This window comes from Mya arenaria, chromosome 8 (assembly GCF_026914265.1).
Source record: "Mya arenaria isolate MELC-2E11 chromosome 8, ASM2691426v1".
NCBI classification, from domain to species: domain Eukaryota; kingdom Metazoa; phylum Mollusca; class Bivalvia; order Myida; family Myidae; genus Mya; species Mya arenaria.
Window position 1 is genome coordinate 53,434,318 of NC_069129.1, and position 14,274 is coordinate 53,448,591.

A 14,274-nucleotide genomic window follows, 5' to 3' on the forward strand; every position below is an offset into this window, starting at 1 on the left:
AAAGTTGATTCAATGATTAGCTAGTCCGACGAATGAAAAACAAACACAGTTATGATTCAGAATGCATGCCAGAATCAAGCAATGTACATGCAAATTGTTTCAGCTCGGTTAGTGAACACATTAAATCCGACACGGCGCAGATTTTGCACGATGTCCAAGCTTGATTTACGGATTTTTTACCCTCAACTGATATCATTGTGGGCAAAACCACCCCGTTATTAAAACTCATAGATATTTTAACTAGTTTCAAATTACAAATTGATAGATAATATGAATTTAATATATGCGCAAAGGGCTAATGCCTTCTGGATTTGTTGTCAATATATCTTTAATCTTGGATCTTTATAGTCAAACTAAATTCACTTTGGTGTAAGTAATTCCGGTATAAACAAGTATATATAATGCATACATGCACGGCGTCTTTCATTTGAGCAGTCACTGGCAGGCATGCGCTCCGAATCGCCAATTTAATGACACTTTTCGCATATAAATACACTATCATATCTCGTGATTGGATTCAAATAAATATACCTGTAAAGAATAATTGCAGGAGGTCTGTTGTGAAATGCCCATAAATATGTTATATATTTTACTGAAATATACGAACGCACATATTATTAAAAAAACACTTTGAAATGTAATCACATTATCATATTTACCTAGTATATGGACTGCAGTTTTGGCCAGTATAGCTATCCGAATCAAGCAGGACCTAGGATTCCGAATCGCTCAATTCGGATAGCTCGTCTGGCCAAAACTACAGTCCAAATACCAGGTTACTGTGAGCATTATTGCTAATATCTTATACTATATTTGATTTATAACATTTAATTTGACTCATACTGTATGGGTACTCTTTTAATGTGATTGGGTACACAATCGTTATTGAAGTTATTTATATACAATGGTTATCTGCAATATTTTACCTAAACAGTTTTTGGACGGTACTGCGAAAGCAGTGCCGTTCATAGTTATCATGCTACTTTTCGACAGGCATGCATCACTTGGTCCCCGGCTTCATACCTCAAACAGAAGCGTCAAGGAACCAGTTTTAAACGGAAGTGCACGGCCAAATCAAAAAGAGTTTTTGTCCGCTACTTATAAGTACGCGAGTCAAGTAGCGCCCCAAGGCGGCTGATTCATAATGTAAAATATATTCTTCGACTCTAACTCCACAATATTTAACAGTGCATTGTTAAATAAAAACACAATGGTTACACATGAATTGTTTTTAGGTAATACCTTTTTCTTATTACACTAGTGTTTCATGAAAAACTTATTCAGATCCTTTCAACAAAACATCGCCATTTTGGAACTATCTTTGAACTAGTGTAGTTGGAATAGGTAAGAATATCACATTTTAAGTAATAACCCTAAGGTTCTCTATAGCTTCGTTTCGTTTATATGATCAGATGTAGGGAGTTACAGATATTCGTTAATATAACTATTATTTAAGAGGAATTGCTGTAGCTATCGAGTAACTATATATATGCACAGCATGGATTAATATATAATTATAGATTACTATTTATATTACCCGGTTACATTGCCAGGTTTTAAACAGCCAAAATCAATGTTACTTAATAGATAGCAATATGAAATAGAAATAGATTTATCACTCACCTTATGTATTTGCTGTAAATTCGCATTCGAAATTTAAGGCTTATTTTTGGTTCATTGCTTAATTGTGTGTAATATATGCATTGAAACACCTGCATTGTATTAAATTGTTCACACGGGCCATAGCCTTCTGGATATGTTGAGAACATATCTAGAATCTTGACGTTCTTAAACATTCAGGTCATTTGAGTATTTAAAATGTATCAAATAATTTACGCCATATTTATTGGCTAATACTCACTTCTTTCGAGGAGGCACGTTTCTTAGCGCAAGGCGAGGCACTATTTTTCTGGTCAAGCCCGGTGGTTTGCGCTCACTTGTAAGGATTCCATCAGCGAGGAAGAGGAGAAAGGTAAGCAGTTCCCGAGGGTTTCCTGGGGGGATGTGGGCGGGGCTCACGAAGAATTAGTCGTAATTTTAATAATCTTAAATAGGAAACACATTGGTTGTTTTATTCCCCCAACGTTTCAATTTTAGACTGCAGGCTGTTCTGCGGTTGTAAATACTGCGAATTAAAGGATCAAATTCTTTAAATACAATCATAATATTTCAAAGTTTATTGGAAATGAAAGTAAGCCGAAGAATCTTAAATAATCGTAGTGGTGTTAAGCATATGTCACTTTTGATCAGTGAGTAGAGGGCATTTAAGAAAAAAAGTGATTTCAACAACTTCCAAAGGGGTAGGGAATAATGTGTTTGTCATAAGACTAGTGCCAAAAAGAACCACAATAGGTTTGGGGGAGAGTAGGCAGGTGTTTTCCATAGTAGAACAGTTGATTTATTTGTAGTGGCTCTTTAATACCATACGATATTTAATTGGTTTTCATTAACCTTATCTCTAAACCATTTATGTTTCTATAAATTGCCTGCTACACTTCATTCAGAAATGTAGATTCGATTCTGATATGCAGGCGGTTTCCAGGGACAAAGTAGATATAGCGTATTGAAGGCCCATTGCTGTTAAATGATGTTCTTGTCTCAACTAGTCAATGGTGCCACTTTGGATTCCAAGTCAGATTGTTGTGTGCTTACCATATTGATAAATTCTTCAATATTGTCGATTTGTAACGCGAGTGCTTTATGTATTTAATATCTTCTTTAACGGCTAAAGCCCAATGTGGTGCCTTTGTGTGGAATCCCTGAAAAACCGTGGACAAGACCAAATCATAAACTTGTTAGTTGAAGGAAAATGAGACCTTTGAAAAATTCATGGTTTGTAACTGCTTCCGGTCAAATGTGGAGTACTCTGTAGCTAATACTTTTATGCACATTGCTTTGTTTGTGAACCACACATTCTGCCTCGATTTTTATAATAGACATATATATATGTTTAATTTGCCCTAACCTTCATTTGGTTTCAAGTTGTACCTTTTTTTTAAAAAATTATGTTGTTGTTAGTTTTCCCTGTTATGGAGCTTACTAAAAAATACATATTACATCTTTGATGGATACCAATTATTTCATTATAAGCACATTAGACAAGGTAAACATTGGCCATTTGACATGCATAATATACAGAAGAAACCAGGCAGTCAAAATTAATGTTGTTAGACCACAGATGCTGTTGTATTTTTAGAACGTTTCTTTAGTTTTCAATATTGTTTTGTGTATTCAAGAATCGTGCTATTAGTACTTTAAAAATTGATATGCAATTACATTTTGTTTAATAGTACAGATATTCTTTAAGCTTCAAGAGTTGGTCAGTCTTAAGAAATTGTTTTTATTTTTCATCGTTCTGGACTTATAATATGGACGAAATATTATGCATGAAAGTTTTGCATAGCAATTATGTGGCCTTCATTAGAACAAAATGTCAACACGTTCGACGAAACATCGTTTATATCTCTTACTTTTCGAGAATACAAATACATAAGAAGTACAAAACAAATAGGGTTACTTTATTTTGCATTATAACAAAGAGTATAGTTAGAATACAACTAAATAAAACAAAGTAGCAAATACATGTAAAGTTCTCACTGCAACGTCTTTATACATAATGTGTAAAGGTAAAACTGTTCCAAATCCTTTTACTTCAGGTTGAAAAATATATTCAACGCTTTTACACAAAATGTAAAACAAATAAGAAAACCGCAATCGATGGCAAATAAATTAGCGCCGACGAACCACTTGTTGGTTCGGTGGTGATGGTATTGCGTGTCGCCTTTGTCGTGTCAGTAACTCTGGTGGTAGAAGGGAGAATACCGGTCGATGTGGTGCAATAGTCGCCATTATATTCGACGGATTTAAATGAATCTTTCAGTGAATCCAGTGACTTGATAATCTCAGCTTGTCCCTCGGCGTCAGCAAGAGTATCAATCTTGCGGCAAGAGTCCTCGGTGCCTACCGGCGATCCGCTACACTGGCGCGTCACTACCGTAATCGATAACCCACTTTCTGGAAAATGACTTTTTGGTTTTAGTAGGTTTCTGATAAATTGACTCCCAGTTGTCTTACATATTAACGTATTGAATTCGAGTGTTTTGTAATGGACGGAAACTGAACGGATACAGAGCATGAAAACTGAGACGCCATAAACTGAGTAACTACGAACTATTAAGAAATAATAATACCAAAATATTACTATTACATTGTAAATTAATATTGGTTGCAACTTCCAAAACAAGCGTAAAAAGTGTAGAAACAAGATTAAAAATTCAACCAACAGAACGAATTAAATATGTATGTCAAAGGAAACCCGATCACCAATTAATTAAAGGTTAACCACAATATCTTTCATAAATTGGTGCTCAAATAAATGAAACTATCATAACAAATGTGCGATGTAATTCTACACAACAAGTCTGAGCCGGAAAGCCAAAATTAAATGATGTTTTATTAAAGCTTAACTAGAGTAATCTCTTGAAACTTAATTATAGTAAATTAAGAGAGGGCAATGCCAAAGTGCCTCATGCTTATGCAGTTTCAACGAAAATTAACTGTGGACATAAAACAGTGATGTGTTAAGATGCCAACCTTTTTGAAATCACAGAAAACCGACCCCTTAGTGTGACCTAGTAAGAGAAGTAAGGTAATTAGAACATTGACTCTGCACACTGACGATGTATGCCAAGGAGTTGAGCAGACACAAAAAACATGACTATTTGACATTTAATCCCAAAGTGTGGTGCACGGTAGGTGCATACACTCTTCAGATCAGCTTAATGTGCTGATTTTTTGTGCCAAGTTAATTTGAAAACCTTGCATCGATATATGTGTGCATTAGTTTTTGAGCGGACACAAGAAGTGAGTTTATGGCTTTTGAAACCTAAGACACCTTCAAGGCAGGTAGCTTGATATGGTTAACATTTGTGCAAAAATATTTCAAAATCCTTACACCATTTAAGGAATTCTGGAGGATAAGTTAACCTACTGCATACATATGCATACTGCCAACTATTATGAAAAACATGTATTAATATAAAAACAAAGAACATTCACACACTGTCATATCCCCTGCCAACATAAGAGTTTGATACAAAAGCAGGGGACAAGTATTTTCTCCAGAAAATAGGTACTGTTAAAATACAGGAAGAAAACAGAGCTGTAGGCCTTTGCATTACACTCGCTCTATATAAGATATATCTGTATATGAAGTTTTTGGTCAATACCTCAAAATCATCTCGGATCAGAATGAAATATAAAAGTAAATAAAGGCTAATAACTTAAAAAATTTGTCAGACAGAGTTATTGCTATGTGCACTGGACTCTTTTTCAAAAAGAATCATATATAATTATATATATAATTTGAAGTCAATACCTCAAATACTTTTGTAGTTACGTTCAGGACAAAAATATGAATAAAAAGCACCCATAATGAAACACACAATTGTATAGGGGAGTTAAAAAATGAAGATAAGTATTACAGATCCTGTGCATTACATGTGCTCATATTGTTAAAATACATAAATGTAATATATAAATATCAGAAATATCTGCACTTTTGCCCTCTGTTCAAGGTGTTATTGAAATCCCATCAGCAGTTTTTAGTTATTCTCCGGACAATGGTGTGATGGACTGACGGACAGTAGGGCGGACAAAGCGGCGACTGTATGCTCTCACTTCGTTAATGCCTTTTAACTACATACCGGTTGTCCGGTTAGCGCAGTGGTTAGTGCACTCGCTTTTCACCTAAGGAAACCGGGTTCATTTTCCGACCTGGGCGTATGTGAGTTTCGCTTGTGATCACCAAGTCGGATAAGTGGGTTTTCTCTCGGCACCCCGATTGTTCCCATAACACAAGGCCACACTCTCGCGCGCTCAACATCAAGCCAACTAGAGTGACTTGGTATAAATTAGTCATCATTACTTTCTTCAAAATCGATGTAATATATAATGTTTCAACTAAACATACTACATACCGGGCAGATTAGCGTCTGTGAAGCCCATACACGTCATGGTGAATGTGAAACTGATACACGTGTCAATGACTGTATCAACACCTGATGAAACTGCGCAGGTCTCTGTCGGGGCTGTGTTATTAGAACATCGCTCATTCTTTAGAGAACCCAAGGCGGACATCATGCCGGCCATCATACTTTCGATATTGGCCGGCATGTTGATGTACTCAATGCCCATATGCATACAGCTGGAACATTCTGCAAAGGCAAAATTAAACTTCGTTATTTCACAAAATATGGAATATATGGGAAAAATTTATTTTTCCGATTTCTATGGCAAATGTACCAAATACAAATGTTATCAAAATTGTAAAGGCATGCATTCATAAGTTTTGAACTGTTTGAAATACAAATGGTTCTAGTTAGAAAAAATATCAATTATATTTAAGAAGCTACCGGATAGTATTTGAATATAAAATGTGTTGAACTTATTATAAATATCAAGGGAATACAATAATTTGCTCTAAGAACACAAGCAGAGCTGAGATACGCGACATTAATTTCAAAAATCTGTTATACGAGGGCAGCCCTTACGAAATAAAGGGGTGGATTCCGGTTGTGGCGGTGTTGGCACGGAATTAGTGAATTCCGTCTGGAGTATGAATTATTTCTTCCGAAAGCTATGAATGTTTCTTGTAGATTCCGGGCTAAACTTTATTGGGATTTCCAAGCGTTAACAAATTACGGGCGTATTTATGATATAAACCACTTGTGTGACACGTAATTTCGTACTTCATTTTTTTTCTATACAACATTTTGGGCGAAATATCCTACTTTAAAATTAAGTGGAGCGTAAATTTGAATTTATCCTTTCATTTTCAACCAAAAAATCGAAAAAAGTTGAAAGTCATGAGAAATTATTGAATCGTAAACCTTTATTATTTACATTTCACATAGAAGTAGTAAAATGTAAACTTCTTCAAGGTTACTGTCTGAAAACCACAGTTACACTCAGTTTCTGTGAACTTTGAAGTCCATTTGAAATGTCATTTGACACTTCTTTTCATATCATCATATTAATAAATTATAATCGATTGAACTAAACTTTGCGCAGACGGCTATTAAAATTAACGTCCACTCGATTGGAGACCATCATGTACAATAGTTTCGAATTAAATGTTCTGTATTATTGTATTTTTCTTTATATAAGAAATACTTGTATATGATAAAAGAAATATTTCACTACCAACCACGCGTTTTTGCACATTTCGCACATCGCCACGATTTTTCCCTACCGCGGACGTAATCTTTTTAATCTAATGTTCATTATACCCCGCGATATAAGCATACTTACGAAGTTTTTGAGATGAGATTGTTTACCTTCGCAATCGTGTGGAATTTATTCTGCGGGCACGGTTTAATTTACATGTACAATCTTCTATTTATGCCAACGATACCTGAATATAACGGTAAGCCGCATCGTTGCGATATGCCGCGTGCCGCGTTCATGTCGGAAGTCATTCGCGGTAGCAGCAGATCCACGCGCACCACAGCGTTGGCTACCGCGGAATATATCCCCGTGATTTTCCGCATTTTAGCTTATTTATTTGATTCCCATACTGACATAAAACATTTATCTTGGACGATTTTAAGGGGTGGGTGGCAGGTGCATCCCCTGCCTGGATCGTTTGTGCTAATTGCATTGCAGATTTCTGTCGATTATCATTTATTGGGTTGTAAGTTATATTTTGTTAGTAAATGTATGCCACAGGCGGGATTCACAATGTTTTTGCTTAGTCTAGAGCCTTATATCTGCATATATCTGCTGATACTTATCAAAAACGTTTTGTATCTAATAAAGTAGTAGAACTGTTTGTTGCGGTATTTTTAATGTAAATTAATAGCTAAAAGCAAAGCACTTATCAGCATAGTCCATGATTTGAAACATTGTTGATATGTATTATAAAATTATTATAATTCGGCAAATCCGATTGCTTAATCATTTAGAAAATAGCCGCCAGATTTAAGTCATCCGTTGAACTTATTAGGTTCGTTATTTAGGGCCCGTCGTGTGTGGAAAAACTGAAGTTATTTTATACAACAAAAGTAAAAAGAAAAAAAATAATTCTAACATTAAACTTATCAGAGTTTTAAACAAAACAAGACTCACTTATATTTCTAATTTTACCATTTAATTTGCATAAACAATATTTCGATTAACGTCATGCTAAACGTTTTAATACAATACCTGAATAAGAAACAGTTATAGAGATTAAATTAGTTGATATTGCGCAAAAACGAAAACAGTAAGGGACACTTTTCTTGATCTGAAATACAAATCTGAATAAATATATCTAAAAAATCAAAAATTAAACGAACAGTTTTTTACTTTGAAAAAAAGTTTAAAAAGGCGCACTTTTTTCAACGAAACACGACGCCGTTTTCCCGGCGAAAGTTGACGTTTTAGACGTATTTAAAATAAAAAAGTAAAACAAGAGAAAGAAAAAATCTGTCCGTGAACGTTTTCCTCAAGACGCACTTGAGGTTAAAATTTCAAAGCAGTAAACGAAGAATTGATGAAAATATCGGTTATTGTAGCTGGAACGCAAAACAATGACAGATGTCTCAATATTGACGTCAGTGGTATATTTTGAAGACTCGTAGTTTCAAAATTGCTACGAATATTGAAAAAGCAAAAAGTTAGAGACGCGATGGTGATAATTAAAGAAGTCCAACTTCAACACCAATTATTTATTTATGAAACAACGTTTCGGCCATTCGGCCTTCATCAGGTTGTATGTATAATTATAATGAACAGGAAATGACGTCAACATCAAATGACGTCAACGTCGATAACGTCAAAATATAGCATACATTTTTTGCGCAAAATAATGTCTTATAGGATCTTTAGAGATACAATTATACTGGTAAAATGCGATATAAATGCATAAACAAACATCAATAAACCAGTATAAACTATGCAACATTAAATAGGTTAAAAACAGTTATAAACCAGATTGATTTTGAGATTTTTCTTTAAATTCTGCAAGAAGAATTAAAATAATATTTTTGAATTCATACCATTAGGAAGAATTAAAATAATATTTTTGAATTCATACCATTAGGAATCCATTTACTCTCCTTTAATAATCGTTTCCAATTGTTCTCAATTTTATCAATTGGCATAAAAGAAAAATCATTGATACTGTGGTCAGGAGCATTAAAATGTTCAGATACATTTGTATATGAATCTGATGTATATGTGTTTATGTGTAGTTATTATTACTTCGTTCAAATTGATTCCCAATAAAATGTATGTAAGAGAAAGGTCTCAAGGCTTATGTTGTATGTTTTGGTTGACAAGTATTCAATTTATAGTAGTGAAAGACAAACACAAGACGTGAGTCTGCTACTAAGTTTATTCTACAAGTGAAGTCCAGTGGTTAAGCAAGGGTACAAATATTAATAGATCTATAGTCTGTTTCATAATAGAACAGCTTAACTGCTAAATCACAATAACTACGCGATCTACATGCAGCGAAGTAAAATGTTAAGATTTCTTACATCAGTGTACACCGTTCATATACATCCGAAGATTTATTTTCTTAGAAAAAGCGTCGAGGTAGCGCGATTGATAAATAATAAGATTTCCAAGTCTGTAAATACCCATTGCCCAATAAAGCTAAAATTCTTAAGCAATTAAACACAATTATTGGGCACACGCCTACATTTACTTTAAAAAGAAATACGCGTATAAAAAAAGATTTTCGAGAAATTCTCATTTTAATCCCAATTTGATTGTCTTACTGTTTATATAGTGCATCGTCTCCATTGTTTATGATACAAATTCAAAAATGTTTAACACAGAACAGAACAGAAATTTTATCCGACTTAAGCATAAAAAGCTCATCGTCACAACAATATGTATAGAAATAATGCATGGCATGTGACAATTATAACATAAGTTATATTAATAAATCAATCCTAAGTTTGATATAAATATTGTGAGAGTGTGTATAACAATAACAAGAATGTCATCGATATTAAGGTATAAGGTTTAATGTGCAACTAACCTTTTTGTATCCTTTACTTTTTCGATTTTGAATTACTCGTATGTGTGTCTTGTTTCGAGAGATAAAGTAAATGAACTAGATATATTTTACATAATAAATAATGCAATTACTGTTCGTGTAAAATCAAGCGTTTTATGCCTGCACAAAGTATTTATTTTTTACAATATATCTACATACAACGTAAACCCCTGAACATTATTCTCGCCATGTTGTTACGGAATTAATCGGCGTTTATATAGTAAATTGTTGTGAAATTGTTGCTCGTGTACATATCTATACATACGTTTCATACTTGAAAATAGAAGAAACAATGCATACGTCCATATATACAATGTTTCAACAGAAATATGCCATTGAAATAATTAAATACATATTATAACATATATCATGTTTTCCCTTCTCCATTTGAGTATGTGTTTTGGGGGATCCCGACCTTATTCCACACATTTTACGGGAAAACAAAATAAGCCATTGGCTTTAAGAAGCAGACGAAATTTATGCTACCAGAATTCCTCAGATTGTGCGTGATTAGTTTTACCTGAATTGAGAGAGACTGAACTTTCTACCTACAATCGTTAAGATGATCATCATTTCTATACATGTAAACGGGCTTACACATAATCTTATTATTTTCTTTAGAAATCATTTATATATTCCGTATTGTAACATTATGTTAATAAACTTGTTTATTACTAATCAAATGATATCTAAGTCCAAAAGTAAACGACATAAAAGTCATGGAAGACTTGTTGAAAAAAAAATGGTAAAGAATCCTATATTCTTTCATGCTTTACGATGAAATATGGGGTTTTAACAGTGAAATAACAATAGTGAAAATATCAATTTGATATTTTCACTGCAAAATAAGGAGTGAAAATATCAATTTTCAGAACTACTTTTAAAATCCTTTGTTGTTACATGTACTTGCCTTGGTCAAAACAGAACACTGGACTTCAGTAAATTATGTCAAAAAATATTAAAAAAAAAATTAAAGAAATATTTTATAAATTTAAATTAATATATAATTGGAAATTAACAACTTACCGTTTATTACCGGTTATCCCGTTTATCAAACATTTTACTTATCTTTGAAGCTGAATGTTCGAACATTTGCTTTCATTCCAAACAAATTACAGACAAAAACAACTGTTCGAACATAAATAAAATTTTATAGCATCGTTCAAATGTATTTTGAACTGTTAACCGTTTTAGTACGTAAAATGAGCTTCCTGGAGAATTCACACAACAATTTACAGATAGATCCGATATTTTTTACCCCACCCACATCTCAAAATGTGTCAACAAACTAGCGTGGCATTTACTCTTCTGGGAAACAAACATTTTAAAGCGAAACAGACTGGTCTCTGACAGTAAGATGACTGAATATTAACTTACTACAGTATAAAAACACGCGTATATATGCAGTCTTAAACTAAGAAGAATGGTTAAAATCCAATGAGTATCCATTCGTTTTGCTAACACATTTGACCTTCCAAATTTTCATTCTATAAATAGCGGCGTAGTAATTTGGTTAAAATAAAAAGTGTTTTCATTATTTTTTGGAACATCTGTGCACTAATAATACTTCATTTTTTACTGTTCATAAAGCTTTGCAATAAAAAACGAGCGAATATCAAGCAATAAGAATGAATAGCAGAGAACTATTTCTCAGCAAACCGAAAGTAGAAAAGTTGACGGATATAATTATGCATGAGGGGCCCCCCACGGGTAGCGGCGTAAAGCCCACCCTTTTCAAAATAGGGGGTAATTCAGAAATAAATAAAAAACAAATAAAACTCCGAAAATAAGCATAAAAGAAACAGAAAATTTGTTTATTTCAGTGTAAGATCGTATTTAATTTCACTCGTGATCATAAAAAAACTACATTTTCACTCGTGGCTTCGCCACTCGTGAAAATATGTTTTTCTATGACACTCGTGAAATAAAATACGATCTTACACTGAAATAAACAAATATCCTCTATTTCTTTCCTTTAGAATATCTTCGACATTAACTATAAAGATATGCACAAATCAATCTTACCCAGAGCGATGCATGGTGAAATCATGAGCAAAAACAGCAAACAAATTCTTCCGTCCATTTCGAATATATGCTTAATTGGAAAGCCGAATGTGTTTCCCGATCTGTTTTTAACTCACTGTTAACTGTTCATGCGCGGTTAACTTCTAGCTATATATACGTTTGGCTCCACGTTATTGGCGGATTGCAAGCATACACATACGAGTGTAGTCTACGGTGACACCTGGTCCCTCACAAAGCTTACTTTAGACTGGATTCCGGACGGCTATTTGTTATACATAAAAAACAATAATCAATACTGCTTGCTTGCCGTAGAAATCATCGTGTCCACTCGCTATGAGATGAAGTGCTAATAATGGCGGTTTGTTATGGGAAACAACACAGGCGGCAGTTACGTTTACAGGATCCACCCTTAATCGCCCCCACCGAAAAAATATAAATAATAATAATAATAATAATAAATAAATAAATAAATAAATAAATACATGAAAATAAATATTGAAAAATAAAGTTAATAAATATCTAAAATGAAAAATGTATACATATTCAAGACCAAAAATTATTGGAACATGATCATTTATCACAATCAAAGTGCTGAAAGCACTGATGGACTAGGGCTTTATTTAGGGGAATGTTGACAACATTCTAAGCTTTGAAAAAAATCGGCTCACACCACAAGGGGTCACTGTCACCGTTGAATGGGCTAGTATAAAAAATTTAGACTAAAACTGCTTGCAAGATGCAAAGGAAATTTGAAAAGTCTCGTTAAGTGTGTGTGTAGGGAGGGGGATGCGTAGGGTAAAGGGTTAAATCAGACAAAGTCATAGTTCATAATTTCTCAAAGTCGTAAAATCAGACTTATAAAAATTAATTAACATGGCTGATGTATGATAACCAAAGTACATATAATTCTTTATTTCGAAACAATATGCATTATAATGTAAAATGTTATTGCATTAGTTTTACCTATCTCAAAACACATGCATACATTAAAGTTCTAGCTAAGTGTGCTGAATTGGGCCATGACTTAATTAAACTGACATTCAAGTTTGTTACATAAAACATATAAGAAAACATAGATCCTCGAAAGTTGACAGTAACAATTTTCTTAACTAAATCATTGGGAGAAGGACATTTTTAAGCTCATGTATTTGATTATATACAAGCTTGGTAAAGGGCCTCTTAATGATATTATACATCATTATATCAAAGGACTGTTATTTACAGTTTCAGAGAAGAAGATTTTCAATGATGTAATTATATTCTATATAGAAAACCTGTCATCCCTTGGACAGGGCAAGTTTAAACCACAGGAACAATACTTTGAACAATCTTTGTAAAAGACAACTGCATTGTACATGTATGTCAGACTGCATACACAATGCTAAACGGAAGTATTTTTTATTGAAAAAGTGAAGAATTTTTTCTCCCTCTTAATTTGTGATTGGTATTCCATTCATATAAAATGGTACCTTGTTAACTAAGTGTTGCTGATGAATATTAGGCTCTGCCTTCTCTCTTATGCTATTCTTATTACTGCTGGAGACTTTTGTACATAGCAAAGCAAGTTGTGTCGACTAACATGAAATGTATATCGTTATTTAAGTATGAAACATTGAAATGTCTTTAAATATACTGAACATCAAATTTCACAACATGGTGTCAGAAGTACATCACACTGCTAGTGAGAACGGAATACCAAACATAATTATATTTAATATATACCCATCATAAATCCCAACCCAGTACATATCACTTTAACCCGTATTCCGCTCCAGTGCAATACGGCAGTATTCCACTCTTGTGACGTCACGTCATAACAAGAATCGTTGCGCAATGTTAAATTGACGTCATTAAACCAAAGAGTGCATCCTTAAAATGACATTTATTATGCAAAGATGTGGCTTTTAAGTGATCTAACCAGTAATGTATATAATAAAGGGGTTATTAGTACTGCGTTTGATCCGGAATGTCATATTTGACTCTCGTTGATTTTTGTAGATTTTGATTTTACTCGGCTTGCGCCTTGTGAAAACCGAATCTGCAAAAATCTACTCGAGTCGAATACAACCTCCTGGATCAAAACGCAGTTCTTATAACCCTATTATTTACACAACCTGTTACCCCTTGGACAGAGCATCTTTAAACCACAGGGCTATACTTTGAACAAACTTTGTAAAAGACAATTACGTACATGTATGTCA

The 14,274-nt window shown here is 33.6% G+C and overlaps 1 protein-coding gene across 2 annotated transcripts; it reads right to left on the minus strand.

Annotated features, from left to right (window-relative positions):
- Positions 1-3,503: 3,503 nt before the first annotated feature.
- Positions 3,504-12,267, minus strand: LOC128244905 (uncharacterized). 2 transcript variants are annotated; one of them, XM_052963026.1, is made up of 3 exons: positions 12,074-12,267; positions 5,979-6,215; positions 3,504-4,014 (listed from the first exon to the last, which is right to left on the minus strand). In XM_052963026.1, the coding sequence occupies exons 1-3, from the start codon at positions 12,129-12,131 to the stop codon at positions 3,680-3,682; spliced, it is 630 nt and encodes a 209-aa protein (XP_052818986.1). In that variant the 5' UTR covers positions 12,132-12,267; the 3' UTR covers positions 3,504-3,679. The 2 variants fall into 2 exon arrangements, with proteins under 2 accessions (XP_052818986.1, XP_052818987.1); XM_052963027.1 differs by lacking the exon at positions 12,074-12,267 and adding an exon at positions 10,031-10,102.
- Positions 12,268-14,274: the final 2,007 nt, after the last annotated feature.